General features: G+C 37.2%; 1 protein-coding gene across 1 annotated transcript; it reads right to left on the minus strand.

The window, feature by feature from the left end:
* Positions 1–2,008: 2,008 nt before the first annotated feature.
* On the minus strand, positions 2,009–14,886 carry LOC149713585 (ATP-binding cassette sub-family C member 1-like). Its single transcript, XM_089843965.1, has 10 exons — positions 14,800–14,886; positions 14,484–14,643; positions 9,565–9,722; positions 9,352–9,489; positions 8,550–8,631; positions 8,280–8,446; positions 7,757–7,932; positions 6,831–7,401; positions 2,427–3,214; positions 2,009–2,350 (listed from the first exon to the last, which is right to left on the minus strand). Exons 1-10 carry the CDS (start codon positions 14,884–14,886, stop codon positions 2,239–2,241), a joined length of 2,439 nt encoding a protein of 812 aa, XP_089700091.1. The 3' UTR covers positions 2,009–2,238.
* Between the last annotated feature and the right edge of the window lie 753 nt (positions 14,887–15,639).

A 15,639-nucleotide genomic window follows, 5' to 3' on the forward strand; every position in this document is an offset into this window, starting at 1 on the left:
ACACGGAGCGTGCCAAGAGAAAATTGTTGATAAAAAGGCGGGGCGCTACGCGATTGGTCGGAGATCCCTATTTAAAATTATCCATGAAATTTCAAACTAATTGTCGTTTAAAAATCGTTCGGTGTTATTTCCTGGATGTTTCACGATGCAGATTGGTCTTATAGAAGAATTAATAAAAAATGACTTTATTTTCCACTTCACCATCCCTTTAATGAACGTCTGATTTGTTTCAAAGTATTGCGCCAAAAGACCAATCATATATATATGCATAAAGTGTCATAACATCTAACAAGCATTATTACGACAAAGATTCGATACTCGATTATGAATTATCGCCAATCTAACCAAGTTTGCCAGATTTTGAATAAAGGCTGATTACTCGTGACCTATTCATCCGAATTGAATTTGGTGAACACTTTTCAAATATGAATCGACCCCAAGGATTCCGAAAATCGCATTTATATCCTCGAGAATCCAATATTTTCAAAGTTGATAATTTTGACATTTCCGGTTTCCGGTATAAGTATGCAAAGGACAACTTTGGAACGGGTAAAATATGAAAGAGAAATGCAAAACTTTTATAACGCACTTTATTCCAGAGCGCTAGCTTGAATAGTTTTTGAAATATAGTAAACTATGTGCGAAAAACGCAACGCGCAAAGACTTTTTTAACAGTCTGTACAGACTAGTGTTCATGTGGGATGGACAAAGACCACAAGAGGGTGGTGATTAGAAGCCAGTGTGTACAGACTGGTGTCCACGTGGGATGGACAAAGACCAGAGGATGGTGTTGTTAGACAGGCAATGGAGTGTAATACAATACAATTTTCGAAATTTCCGGAAATTGAGCACACGTTTGCTCCGATTTGCAAACCTCGAACGCGGTCACGTGGGTGTAACAACAGACAGACAGACAGACAGAATTAATTTATTCCCGTGTATTATCACCAAATGTTTATATTACTACAAACAAGTTAAGAAACCAAATTATTACCTCTCTGGGGTGATTGAAGCACTACCTACAAACTTATTTACCTAGGCTGCGTTCAGTAACAACGTGGAGAAAAGCTATATTTTCTCCGTCGCGTATATTTTGGCACACAGACACGTCGAAATTAGAACCTCTCCGTGACATACGTCACTCGGAGAGGTAAAAAGCTTGCTTTGCTCACTCACGGTTAAATAACCCACGCTTAAACTTCATGCTTGGTTCCACTGATGCTTCAGTCCCTTAGTGGAACTTTTAAACAGTCTCTCTCAAAAAACGAGCCAGAACTAAGAATGGACATTTTTAAATGCATGCGTGGAATGAGAGCTAATTCCTACTTCAAATGAATATTACTACTGAAATTGTCGTGTATGTAGGTAATAATAATTGGGATGCTATTTTATTACTAATTACCAACTTATTTATTACGAGTTACAGATTAAAGAGTTACAATATTTAACAACCTGATGCCTACGGCATCCTAGAGCGTTGTGCTCCAAACGTCCCCCTCGCTATTCCCAGCTATTGGTCTGCTTAGTAGCGCCATCTAAATATGGTGTTCATTTATAATAGAAATGAACCTTATACATGAGCCAACGTTAAGTGTCGAAAACGTTTGCTATTGGAGGTAAGCGTTTGGCTAGCGTTGGTGTGATTGCTAGCCATAAACACAGTTCGTATGTAAACATCCAAACGGTTCACTCACTGCGAGCGTTCACAATGAAAAATTGCCAATGTTAATTTAATTATCTTTTTAAAAGAAAAGTTAGGAAATAACGAGTTTATGAAATATCCATTCACTTCAATATAAAAAAGTACCAAACTTTATCGCAGGTGTCAAAATAAAGTTTCAGAAATCGCTCTTTAGATTTGTTTAATTGCAATGGCAAAACCTTAGTGAGATAAGTCCGTACCAAGGTACGGACTTATCTCACTAAGGTTTTGCTTAATGGCCTGTTTATTAGGTTCTAAATTATAAACAATTTTCTCCAGGGTACGTTGGTTCAGCCACGTGTTTTTATTAATAAAAATGGAATCTTCCTCCGTTAAGCACATTTTAAAGGAAGTCACTGCTTCACTTTTTAGTTTCTTCAAGAATGAAATCAAAACAAAACTGAATATTCGAGACAAATATAGAGCCTACTTTTTGTTATGCCTTTTGCTACAACGCAGAATAATTATAATAACGAGTGATTCTTTGGACTGATAATGTATAAAACACTAATTGCAAAGTTTACAACTAAGGTGATTTAGAGTATGTTGGCATCTTTGGCCAAGTCGTAGAACATTGATTGCTCATTCTTCAAGAGAGCATGTGGAGAGTCGAATTCCGAAATTCTACCCTGATCGAGAACCATCACCCTACGAACAGATAAAGGACAAAATGTTAGTTTGTCAGTTTGAAGCAATAAGCCTTTAAATTGGTAAATGAACTGACTTGTCGTAGTCCAAAATGGTGTTAATTCTGTGCGCGATGGTGATGATGGTAGAGTCGGCGAATTCCTTCTTGATGGTCTCTTGAATGAGATCGTCGGTGTCCATGTCGACCGAGGCAGTCGCTTCATCCAAGATGAGGATCTTTGTGTTCCTTAACAGGGAACGAGCCAAGCAAACCAACTGACGCTGCCCAACGCTCAGATTCTGTCCTCCTTCGGTCACGGGGTGATCCAGTCCCTGCTCAAGTGACGCCACGAAGGACTTCAGGTGCGAGTGTTCAAGGGCAGCCCACAGTCGCTGGTCATCTTGTTGCCCGAAGGGATCCAGGTTGAGTCTCAACGTGCCCGAAAAGAGGACGGGCTCTTGGGGGATGATGGTCAGCCGCGATCTCAAATCGGACAAGCCCAATCCCTCCAACCCCACTCCGTCTATGACGATCTGACCACGCACCCCCTCGATGAGACGGAAGAGCGCCAGCGTCAGCGACGACTTTCCAGCGCCTGTCCGCCCCACCACGCCCACCTTCTCTCCGGCTTCGATCCTGACATCTATGTCCTTCAAGACCAAATTTAATCCTTCGCGATATCTAGTACTATAGTCCAGGAAAATGATTTGTCCTCGTTGAGGCCAGTCAGATGGAGGTTGACATTCTGGCTTCTCCCATTCGGCTTCAGACTCCAATCGACAGTATTCGTCAACTCTTTCTATAGAGACTACATTTGATTCCAATCCCGTAGTGGCAGCGATAAAGACTTTCAGAGTTTGCAGAAGCTGTGATTTCAATATAATAAATTAGTACTATATAATGTTCCACGTGACTGAAAAGACGCCAATTTTTATTCTCAAAATTCAGGTGAAATTCTTGTTAGACAATTATATTAAAGAATGTAATAACTTTCAAAGATAAGATCTGAGAAAGGCTTTAATGTAAGCCAGGAAATGGAAATTCCATTTACCTAAAACATTTTATCATGAAATTTATTTTTTTTTTCAAGGGAGAACGTGTTTTATCTTTCAAATAATTCTATCATTAAAAACATATAAGTGAATTGTTGTTGAAAAATCTGAGGTAAGTAACTTTTTATTTCAATTAATTTATAGGAAATAAATCCATTACCAGTAAAATCAGGAGATTGAATTAAATTCTAAGGAGTTGTAAAATACGGATTGTTTTTAAAATTATATAGAAAAAAATATCCACGCTTCAGTCAACTGGAAAAGCTCTTATCGTTTTGTTTTTAAGGCTTGGGCAAACCAAGTGTTTTTTATATAATTATTCAAAGCTCTAATCGCAACTAGTGTAAACACTATCCTATTGTTATCCCTCAATGATAGCGACAAAGCGACAAAATTATTACAGGCATCAAACTTCCGAAAACTGTTTTCCATATTTTAGTTTTACTTTTATTTTGTGAAAATAGAAAATTTAAGCCGCAGGTTTTGTAGGATTTCTTTACACAGCAACACAAGGCAAAAATAACAGGGAGTATTACCAGAAGTAATATAAGAAACCTCCCTACGGGAGGGAAGTATACAAGACGCCATAGGCATAACGTTAAAACACGCGATACATCCTCGTACCGCCAAATACCATATTCAGACACTATTGCTCATGGACAAGGTACGGTAGTCTTTCGATATGGTCGTTGGAAAAGGAAAGAGGAAAAAGCGCTTCAAACTAGTGTAGTCTGCTTAGCCGTCTGTCTTAAAGAAACAGGAGATTCCTGATTTTGTTAATAAATATTCACATACTTTTATTTCGAAACGAAAATCTAGTTTATTGTGAAGCCAAGAAGAAGATGAAAATTATGAATACAAGAATAAAATTTCGAGAAAGATAATAACACCATTTTGAAATCTATGTATAGTGTTAGTCATATACCTTGGCAAAGTAAGGGTTTATTTCAAATTTTACGCAAAGACCTATGAAAATCCTACAATCTAGTCACTGCCTGTCTATTAATGATTGATTATCATCAAAATCTAAAAATACTGCATGAATTATTTCATTGGAAAAGTTTAAAATTACAATGAGTTTGTGAAATTGACAAACTTAAGCAGCCGACGCAATCACTTAAGCAGCCGACGCAATCGCTTAAGCAGCCGACGCAATCGCTTAAGCAGCCGACGCAATCGCTTAAGCAGCCGACGTAATCGCGAGATCAGAGAATGTATTCCTACGCTCTACGCGGCCCAGCCCTATTTTTTAAACTTTGTTTACGGCCGTATAAGTGCGCGGGGACATTGGCGGTACGAGGATGTATCGGGAAAAATTCGCCTTTGTACACTTTCCTCCCGTAGGGAGGTTTCTTATATTACTTTTGCCATAATACTAAAATACCATTTATACAATATTTTGACCTACATGGAAATTTACGTTAGACAAAGTTTCACAAGTATGATGACCCTTTAAGCATTTGAATTTTTACAATATTCTACAAAATGGGAAATGAATTAACACACTCGTGGTTAAAGTTTTTGACTAGCCTGAAAGGTTATCTCGCTTTTGGATTTTTAGCATAATCATATGATGAACATCTACGATGTGAGTATTAGTTAGGCCTGTCCTGTTGGCGGCATTGTAGGCGACGTTGTAGTGTACAGAAAATGCCTTTGGTAGTACAAAATTTTTTGTTCGTCATTTGAAGGGAGAGTGAATGGGAGAGGAATGTGATGAGGTGCTATTTTTCTTTCGTCATTGAAGTGAGACTGAATAGGAGAGGATTAAGCATTGCATTTAATTGTACTAGTAAGGTTAAGCATTGTGAATTGTGTTTTACGTTTATTCGATGTATTTAAGGCGAGAGATAGGATGATGGTATTGCATTGATTTAAATGGGAGGTTTCCTACTCCCTTTAAAATTTCTGTCAGCTTTCGACAATAAGGATTTTACGCATTCAATCCCGCTTCCCTATTTCAAAATTCAAAGAAATCGAGGAAAATTTTAAAAGCAAAAGGAACTATATACTGATGTTATTTTTAGAATGGTCTTAAGACGGTGTTTATTACTGGAAGTTACGTCTATTTCTCCAGAAATCGAGAAAAAATTTAAAAGAAAAGGAAAATATATACTAGCTTGTGGACTCGAGGTAGTACAATTATAACATAACTACATTTATTGAAATAACGCTTACGACCAATCATTTTACCACTGCTTAAAGAATTTAAAAAACCTTAATCAAGAATGTTACGCTTTCAAACGCACCGAGAGGCTAATCACTCATTGGGAAAGGAATTTGGCACTGTGAAACGGTGAAAGATATGTCATGGAGAGGCTAATCACTCAAATGTTTTGTTCCTCTATGAAGTCAGAATTACGGGTAATCATTTTAGCACAGTTAATGGTGGAGCATCGAGGGGCTATTCATTCAAATTTTCTGTACGCCTGTTTAGTACAGTACGATGTGGCTACTATTAGGAGCCCTTGGGTCGTCTTGTTTGTTTCAAGCTCTCTACCTAACCTTCTCTCCCATTCCTTCTGTTCCCATAAAACTTCCAGGTCAGACTCCTTTTGGTAAACCGAGTTCCCCTTTCCTCGCCACATCGACAGTGCACAGTGACCTCACAGGGGGCTTAACTGAAAATCCCCCTCACCTCCCCTCTCTCTCTCCGGCTCCGTGTTTTTATTATTTTTGCTAGCTATAGTTTATATAATCAGGGATAGATTTAATTTTAGAAGTAGGAATGGATAACGGTTAGTATTTACTTCACTCCGACTCATAGCCCAGTAAAGAGCCCCTCCCTCCAACACGTAACGAAAATATAAATTATCTTATTGGCTACGTTTAAATGTCGTTTCTGACTGGGACGGCGAAAAATCCGTTATTCCTTTTTACCTCTGTCGCTATGACCCGCCTCTTCTTTCATACTCCCCCTCCGTCCCGTGGAAGGGGGTCCGGGATTAACGCGCGCCCAGATTAATCTGTTCTCCATTGCTACTTCTAAAATTAAATCTATCCCTGATATAATAATATAAATTGTCTATTGTCTGATAATACTGAACTTTAATACATTATGATACAATATCATAAAAATAGTTGTAAATTTAATATTATCGACGCTGTGGAACTAAATTTTTCTCTTGAATTTTGGTCTTTCCAGCCTTTTTAAGGGGCCTACTACGCTTATAAAACTTTCTAAAAAACCATATAAAACCTCTAATAGAATTAGGAAATATAGATAGTACAATTTTCTGTATTTAATGCTAATTGATATGTTTTATATTTTTTAATAATCTCAGTTGAAGCACTCCAAGCTCTGAAATGCAGCCAACCGCCAGATTAATAAAGATCGAAACCGACTACCGTTCACTCAGTAAGAATTCCGTAATTAACCTCAACAATTAAAAATTGAGTGTGATATAGAAAAAATACTTATGACAGGAGACTAAAATCGGGTTCTTACCTGAAATAAAAAGTATCCAGCGACAACAGCAATGCAGGGAATTATGAATAATGGTAAAAATATTGCAATTCCTATCGGGAAAACCACTAAAAAAATCAATCCTCTATTGGTTAGTCTTAACAGTGGAGGTAATTGCTGGTCGAGGGCGTCGATGTCTTGGGAGAAACGGTTGAGTATCCTTCCAATGGGGGTCGTGTCGAAGAAAGACATGGGAGAACGAGATACACTGGCGAACATTTTCTCATGTAAACACTCTGCCGCTCGTAGACAGCGAAAGGCGTTCATGATTATAGCGGTAAATGTCAAAATGGCTTGGCTTAGACCAAGAATGAAAAAGACCACAACACGAGTTGCTTTCAGATCTTTGCTCGTTTTAAAATCTTCCTTGGAATCCGCACACCAAAGAGACAACCAGTAGACGGACGCGAAATTTAAGACTGCAGCAGTGGTGGTTATTACTTCGATGATCGAACACCATGTTATACCATAGGCTTTAAAATATTGCTTGTATTCTGATACGGATATCTGCCCATGCGCATTAACATTATCAAGATAGAAAATGTGTTTAAAGCTTTATAGTGTTCAACAACCAAAGAAAAGTCCAAATTTCCCTCGTATATTGAAAAGTACATACATTTCCTTCTTTTAGGATTTCTTTAGTCACGAGTTTTGACTCATTTTCATCTGAGACTTTTCCTTGGGATGCAATATGATATCTTTTAACTTTGATGTTTAACGTGCTACAAAAATTTCATTACCAAAATTCTTAAATAAGCAAAGCGTGTTTTTTTTAAACTAATACTAAAGAGTTCTCGCCACATTGCAGTTATTCGTAAAGAAATTAGATTCGTTAACTCGAAAAGTACATGGATTTAAGCTTTTGGCTTTTTGCTAGAAAGTGTGGATACAGCTCCAATTTTACTCACGACGGTTCTTCTTTATTCTCGTGGCCCATGTGTTGCGCCAAATAATCTCTAGCAAATCCCTGACGAGTCATGATTTCGTCATAGGTTCCCCTCTCGATGATTTGTCCGTTGTTCATGAAGAAGATCTCGTCCACCTCTCGGATGAAGCTCAAGTTGTGTGTCACCAAAACTCTCGTCTATAATAGATTGAAAACCTATTTGTCGAGCGAGCAAAGAACTATGAAAAACAAGCAACTTTCAAAAGACAGTAACTCAAAATGTTTCTTTTGCCTTAGCTAGAAACTTGGAGCATGCTGAGCATAAATATATTTTGAACTCGTTTCGAGCCACTTTTATTGAATTTGCTCGAATTTAAATCAAAATCTGTATTTATTTCACAATAAAGACACTGATTACTTTCTGGACTGCGATATTCAACTGTTATTGGTGTTAGTGGAATTAAAAGAAAAGATACGTCGATATCTTATTTAGAATAATGGATGCTTGGCGCTTTCATAGAAAATATATGGGTAATGTTATTTACTTTTTTTCGAAGTAATCCCTTTGGTCCGATGACTTCGTTAAAGAGATGTTTAGCCACATGCGAGTCAACCGCCCCCAACGGGTCATCGAAGAGATAAACATCGTCATCGCGATAAATTGCTCTGGCCACGTTGACCCTTTGCTTTTGACCACCACTTAAATTGATACCTAGTCATGTAAAATCAGGAAACTAAGACATTACTAAAGAAAGCAATAGTTTGGAACTTTGAATAATTTGAATAAACGTATTTTTGCCAGGTTTTTCGAGTACAGCGATAGGGAAGACGTTCGTTTGGGCATGTGTGATCGATAACATCCACAAATGCACTCATTATTATTAGAATATCCAAAGACTGGATAGTGCAATCATATTAAGTCGCACCGAATTTAAACACTGCTCTAGTGTTACTTCCTATGAAATTCATTCGCCCTAATTTTATCACGCGCGTTTGATCTTTATTTCTAAACGTCTTTAAGAAGCAAAGGAGAATAACAACATTTCTTTGTTTTAAAACCCCCGTCTTAAAATGGCATGAGGGTGTAAAAGAAATGGAAACGTGTTGAGGGTTGATTTTACTCCGCGAGCCTAAACTAGCACAGTGGGAAAAAGGAGGTTGAACGGCATTAATTTGGTTCCTTCTCGTCACATGGGTTACTGTTTCAGTACTGAGTTATTATTTTGCGCCCTCTTTCCAAACACAAAATACTATTTTCAAAAATGTTCGTACTGATTGCGGACGATTTATTTTTTCTTTTCAAAATTTTCACTAGAGGGCAGATGGTAATGCCGCCTGATAAGTTATAACCTAGTTTTCCAACATTCCCCTTTCTCCCTATGTGGGAGTTAAGATTTAAGGTTATCATTATAAAAGCGCGGAAAATTCATCTCCTTTTCATTTTCTCGGAGAATAAAAAGGACATTGCAGAAAATTTCCGAAGCCAGATTCTACTCCTTTTTTACTGTCAATGACTTCGTCTTTGTTTTTTACCCTGACGATATTACGGCGGGAAAGAAAATTTTGCTCATAATTAAGGTGTTTTCTCAAAACATTTTTGGTTTTAATGATACATACTCTTTCTCCGATCTCCGTTTTGTCGTCAGAGGGTAGTTGGTCGAGGTCTGGTTGAAGGGCGCATGCGCGTATGACGTTGTTGTATCTATCCTGGTCCATGTCATCGACTAAGAGTATGTTCTGTCTGAGTGAGGCGTTCTGGATCCAGGGTTGTTGAGTGACGTATCCCACTCTTCCGGCCACTCTCACTTCCCCCTCCACCTTCTACATTACGGAAACCAGAGCGGACAAGAGGGAAGACTTGCCAGAATCCACCGGACCAACCACGGCCACCAACGAGCCGCGGGACACATTCAAATTAATGTCCCGAAGAGACGGCACTTCCTTCTCATCCAGGTTCCAAGTAAACGTTCCTTTTCTAATCTGAATTGCTGAAATTTGAGTAGAAAAATTTTATATTAACATTGACAAAAAATTTTGGAAACGATCTAAAGTAACTTTAGGCCTTTCATTTCTCTTTAAAAGCCACACCTTGATAGGCTTTTTTAAAAGGAGATAGTCGAATCTTTGCGGGGTTTTCTTCAAAAATTTATTATTATGATAATGCGGACTCTACAAGCTCAATGTTTTGCACAAATTGTACAGGGGAAATGTACGAAATTTTACATCTTATAGATTATTCACAACACTTTCCACTAATTGTTTAAATCAATATCCATCATGATGTTCAATGTCTCATATTTAGAAAAAACCTTATGACGTTATTTGACAAATATAATGATTAAATTCCAAACGATTCATTCAAATATATTGAATATATTTTAGTCACAATAAAAAATTGATGTTGACTTCATAGACCGGGTCCTAACATTGCATATAAGCAAAAGTGAATAGGCTACTACGTACAGAAAGTGAAGAACTTCCGCGTTGTTATGAAACGTGTTATTTCTCTCGCTCTCTTAAACGTCCCCGCCTTAGCGGAAAACCACAGTAACGCGGCGGCGAATCACTTGTACCTTTGTATCCCTACCTCTTGAAGTTATAGTTCCTGGTACACGTGACTATTAGACCGAGTGGGGAAAGGTAAACCCCGCCCATTGACATGCGCGCTAACTACTGGATGTTTTACTTCCAACAGCAACACGTAGATGGCGGGAAATTGAAATTGCCGAAATTGCTTCGTTTTAGAACATTGGCTTTGCTATAGATGATGTTAGTTCAAATCTTAATAAAAAGATGAATATTCGTGGTATTATATAGATTTTAAAATATATTTCTTGCCATGTTTTAAACAACATACACTTTGTTTATTACTAAACAATATAAGTTAATATTTTTAAGTCCATGAGTTTTTTATTATTATTGTATAACTATGGGAATAAGTTGTCTTTAGGATTTAAATTTATTATTTCTTAAATAAATATGAGTTGTAAATGTCCAATCCCGAGTTGCAGAAACACTGAAATGGATGTATATTTCCCAAATAATCCCAACGTTAGGAAACAATGTTTAAATATATCGGTGGACCAAGCAATGATGCCTTAAAAGGATAATACCGGCACTTCCGTCTTTTGCAAGATAATGTCTTGTTCTATCAATGAAAGACTAATGGTTTACTAATAGCCACTTCGTTAGCATTATCATTTTTCTCTGAATTGCTTTGGTAGAAATAATAAAGAAACTCCCAAATGCAGTTCCTTCAATTGAAGCCCCAAAACCAACTGATGCATTCACAATATCTATGTCTGAGATGAATAAAAGAATGGACAGAGGAAATGTATAACAAGTTTGGATTTAATAACATCTCTTGCTCGTTTACAATCAGGATTGTTTTTGTTATTTATTGAGGAGAGACGTTTTTGTAAAGTGCTACGCTTGAAGTTAATTGAATTGGCCAAAAACGTAAGTAATCGCAATTATGAAGTAGAATGAATGTGTGTTAAACTTACTTTGCTTGGGCAAAATTAATGCAAAGTTAAGACCATAACAAAACAAGTCATTATCGTCATTATTTACTTTTGTGGGAGCTAAATTGACTCCAAGAGCCGCTCTTTACAAAGACTACTCTCCTCATCCTGCAATTAACTGCAAACGTTCACAGAAAAATGATCCTTCAAACAAATTACCTATTAGAAAACTGTTAGTCTTTTATTGAAAAAAAAGACGTGAACTTGCAAAGACGCAAGGGCAGGTATTTTACAATCAAGGCATCATCGCTCGGTCTACCAATAATTTAAACCATTTTTCATAACGTCAGGATTAATAATAATAAATGTAAACCCTTTATTGTTTAGTAATAAATAATGTGTACGTGGCAGGAAATATACATAAAACACAAATATTCACCTTTTCATTATGATTTGAACTAACGTTACCTATAGCAACACCAATGATCTGTAACTAAGCATTTTAAATTTCGCGCCAAAAAGTAGATTTTTTCGCCATCTACGTGTTGCTGTTGGAAGTAAAACATCCAGTGGTTATCGCGCATGTCAATGGGCGGGGCTTTACATTTCCTCACTCGAACTACTTTCGATGATGTAATTGCTTTGAAGCACGATTGGCTGCTCTAAACGGAGGGAAGTTCGAATACCGCCAATCTGGTTTGACTTTATCTTTTACGCGTCGTCTGCTCAAGAGTTTTCTTTAAAACCACAGGAAAAGGCGCCACAGACTTCAATTTCTATACTTTCTGTAGCCTATTCACTTTTAATATAAGGCGTCAAATACACAGACTGTAATGTTATTCGAATGCGAAATATTGTTCAATTGTTTGAATAATAGCACAAGTAGAATAATCTTACACCAATTTCCTATATAAGATTTTTTGCCGTAGCCTCTGTGTCTGAAAGTTCTGACGTTAAGCTTTTTAAAGTTTTCAACGGAGCTCGCGTGAATGGAGAGATAAAATTTCTAAAATCTCGGCCACGACCGAGAACGAGCTTTTGAAGCAGCGATCCACAGTGGTGGAGAGTGAAGTAAAACAGGCGGGGTTAATTTTTTTTATCAGAGTAAGTTCGAGCATGGAGGGTTCATCCACGGTGTTTACGTTTTTTATGGCAACGGCGTATCGTGTGGAGTGCTAACGTTTTTAAAGAGGGTGATTAAGTCGACATAATGGATAAATTAGAAGCCGACAGAATTATTTTTTTCTGGCACGGATACTGAGTTTGTTTTGAGAGCCCTAAATCCGTTTCGTTATTTGTAACTTGCTCCGCCGTAACGTAAACTCTGATCGTCTAATAAGATCTCCGTCTCTCTATTGGCCGAGAAGCTCATCGCAAGCGGACCCAACCTCCAATCCAAATCTGAAGTTTCGTACCTTTTATAAGGGGGTGGAATTTTTTTAGTGAGAGCCAGCTTTCCGCGGCTGATGTTAGTTGGCGCCGAGAAAAAATGTTAGGAGAGAAAAACTTCGGGTGTTCAACCACCATTTTCTCTACAGTAGATACATTCGGCCTAGCCTTGGGATATCAAGTTTTAGGAACGCACGAGATGAGACGTTCGTTAGAGAGAACCGGACACACAATACCCTCATTTCTAAGCTGGAAAGCTAGGTCCTTGGTGTTAGATTATTCACCTTGTGATAATAGTTTGAGCAATAAAAAATCAATCAATATATATGTTCCATTTTTTACGCAAATACTGTCAAAAATTTACCGCAAATGATGTTCCAATTCCTAAAAAATACAGTGGCATTACATTTGAAGTTTGCTCAAATGTTTGTACACTCTAAGAAATGGAAGTGTTAAAAAGGTGTTAAAACGGTGTAAACACCGTAAAAACACCCAAAAGAGTGTTTTATTAGCTTGAGTTTTTAGAGGCCAATTTAAAGTGTAAATTCGGTGTAAAATAACACTATTAAAACACCGTTCGAAATTAAACATGAAAAATTATAATACTGCTGGTTTCTTAAATAAGATCTTTCATTTATTTTTCATTAATGTTTTAATATTAAAGTCAATACAAACAGTAAAATATTATTGAAAAACGTACTTGTTAAACCTTTTTTAAAGATGATATTCATGAAAGAAAACAGTTTTATCCTTTAAATAAAATTAACAAAGAAATTGGTAATCTGGCGGTGTTGTACCTTCATAAAACTATGCTAAACGTGTTAGGCGACACTCTTACAGGTGTTAAGCGATACTCTTAAAAACCGAGACTAGGTTAGATACTGGCCTCACAGTAGGGCCAGCTTGAGAAGCCAAAGTGGGTGACTTGCTTTTGTGACATGTTTTATCAATATTTTGAGAAAAATTAGAGTACTAAATGAATTTTTTTTTGTAAAATCTGTAGTGCAAATTAGATTAAACGCGTTTCTGGTGCTCGAAAAACTCTTAGTGAAAAGAGATTATTAAATTTAACAAGAACGTCTATATCTACTGCTTGAATATTATAGCCTCCAAAACTAATTTAATACTCTATGCTTTTGTACGAATTGAAAACTGTCTGCCTTTTTCAGAAGTTTATAAACCCGTAAAAATGACTTTATACGCAACAACCCTCGCTTAAAAAGGTATAGTTCTGCATGTGAGAATTTTCCTCCCTATAGGTGATGAAGTTCTCTCAAGATGGAACCCTGCTATGAATATAGCATTAATTGCTAATAATACTGCGGAATGGCGGATAATCAAAATTTAATTAAACAGGAAAACCATACTCGATATTTGAGTTATGCCTCGTGAGTGGTCAAAATGTAGCTACTATAGTGTTTTTTTACGTCATCGGTTTTGCTCTTAAGTCTAGGAAAAGTACTAGAATTTCTCCTACTATCCTACCAAAAAATCTCCCACTTTTAAAGGTGTTACGCGACACTCTTAAAGGTGTGAAGCGACACTCTGAAAGGTGCTATGCCGCACCCTTTAAGGAGTTGCACAACACTAATACGAGAGTAAAAATTCATTTTCCGTGCGATATAAGAGATAAAAAGGTGTTAAACTGCACCTCTGATGCACAATTTTATACTTATCTTTGCCACCAATTGCTCAAATAAGTGTTATAAGGGGTGTAAATGAACCCCTGTAACGGTGTCAAATTTGGACCCATATAAACTACTTTTAAAGGTGTTAAAGCACACCCCGTTTTCTTAGAGTGTAAGTGTGATTAAATCCCTTCAGGGGTGTAAATGTACACCTGTAACGGTGTCAAATTTGGACCCATATAAAGTACTTATAAAGGTGTTAAATCACACTCCAATTTCTTAGAGTGTACGGTTAACGTTTTCCATACTTTGTAACCGTAACAACGGGCCCCACGTTTTTCGCGCAGCCACCGCACAAATAACTTTTTTTGAGATGTGAAGCAACTAAGGGAAAGCTGGGGGATATTTTTCTCAGGATTTGTGGGCGCCTGAAGAATTTCGTTCAGTTGTCTTTTTCTCCGCACTCAAGTTAGGTTTTAACCACAATTCATTTTGAGCTTAAATTCACTGCTTGTGTAGGACTAGCCACCCTAATAATAAGGGATGTATCTAGTTTGATTCAAGTCCCTTATTAAATGACATACCATGTTGGACGTCGCTAGCCATCTGTTCCACGTAATGCTTGGTTTCTCCACGACACAACAAGTTTGCAATTCTTCTAACTGAGACATGTGCCTGTAAATATTAGTTAGTAGAATTGCGCCATTTTGAGAAATTTCAACTAAAGAGAAGGTCAACGTGACAATCCTGTATGATTATTTTACTATAAACAATGCTCGTTTGTTGGAAAAATGTTTTGTTCTTAATATATTAAAACCTGGAATTAGTTGACGTTGTTTAAAGTCTCCAAATAGAATTACAAAACTTTCCTTTACAGTAGCACGATGACAAACGAATGATATATAATATCAAAAGTATAGATATTAAACCAAAAGTCTCCATCAAGCCGGCGAAATGTGCCTGGTCATACCCGTTGTACCTAATTTCATACCTTCTTTTAAGCCGTCCAACTTCAAGTCGCGGAACTTGGAAAATATTACGTATACTTTTGATAATATTCAAAATTATTAACCATAGAACTATCGAATAGTTTGAAATGTTCAAAAAAATCAAACTTTCGAATCTTTGAAAACTTGAAGACCGTTAATAAATAATACAGGGTGTTTCTGGAAAGTCTGGCACAAATTAACAGGCATGATCCTTGGGTCAAAAGGAGGTCCTATGACGTTTTGGGGTAAAGCGCTCCGTTGCGACGTTATGGGCTCTCAAAAGTAGGCCGAAAAACAAGGAGATTTTGCAGAATTATAGCACAAGTATTGTGGTTTTGACCCAATTGTTTTCGATTATTGAGCATAAGACAATGATCGAAATGAGTTCAAACCTAGTGGAAGACCGTGAACGTGTTAAACGGCCAAAAGCGTTAA

The sequence above is a fragment of the Phalangium opilio genome, unplaced genomic scaffold (assembly GCF_054372755.1).
Source record: "Phalangium opilio isolate 3A_F unplaced genomic scaffold, DU_Popi_V2 ptg000009l_1, whole genome shotgun sequence".
Classification (NCBI taxonomy): Eukaryota; Metazoa; Arthropoda; class Arachnida; order Opiliones; family Phalangiidae; genus Phalangium; species Phalangium opilio.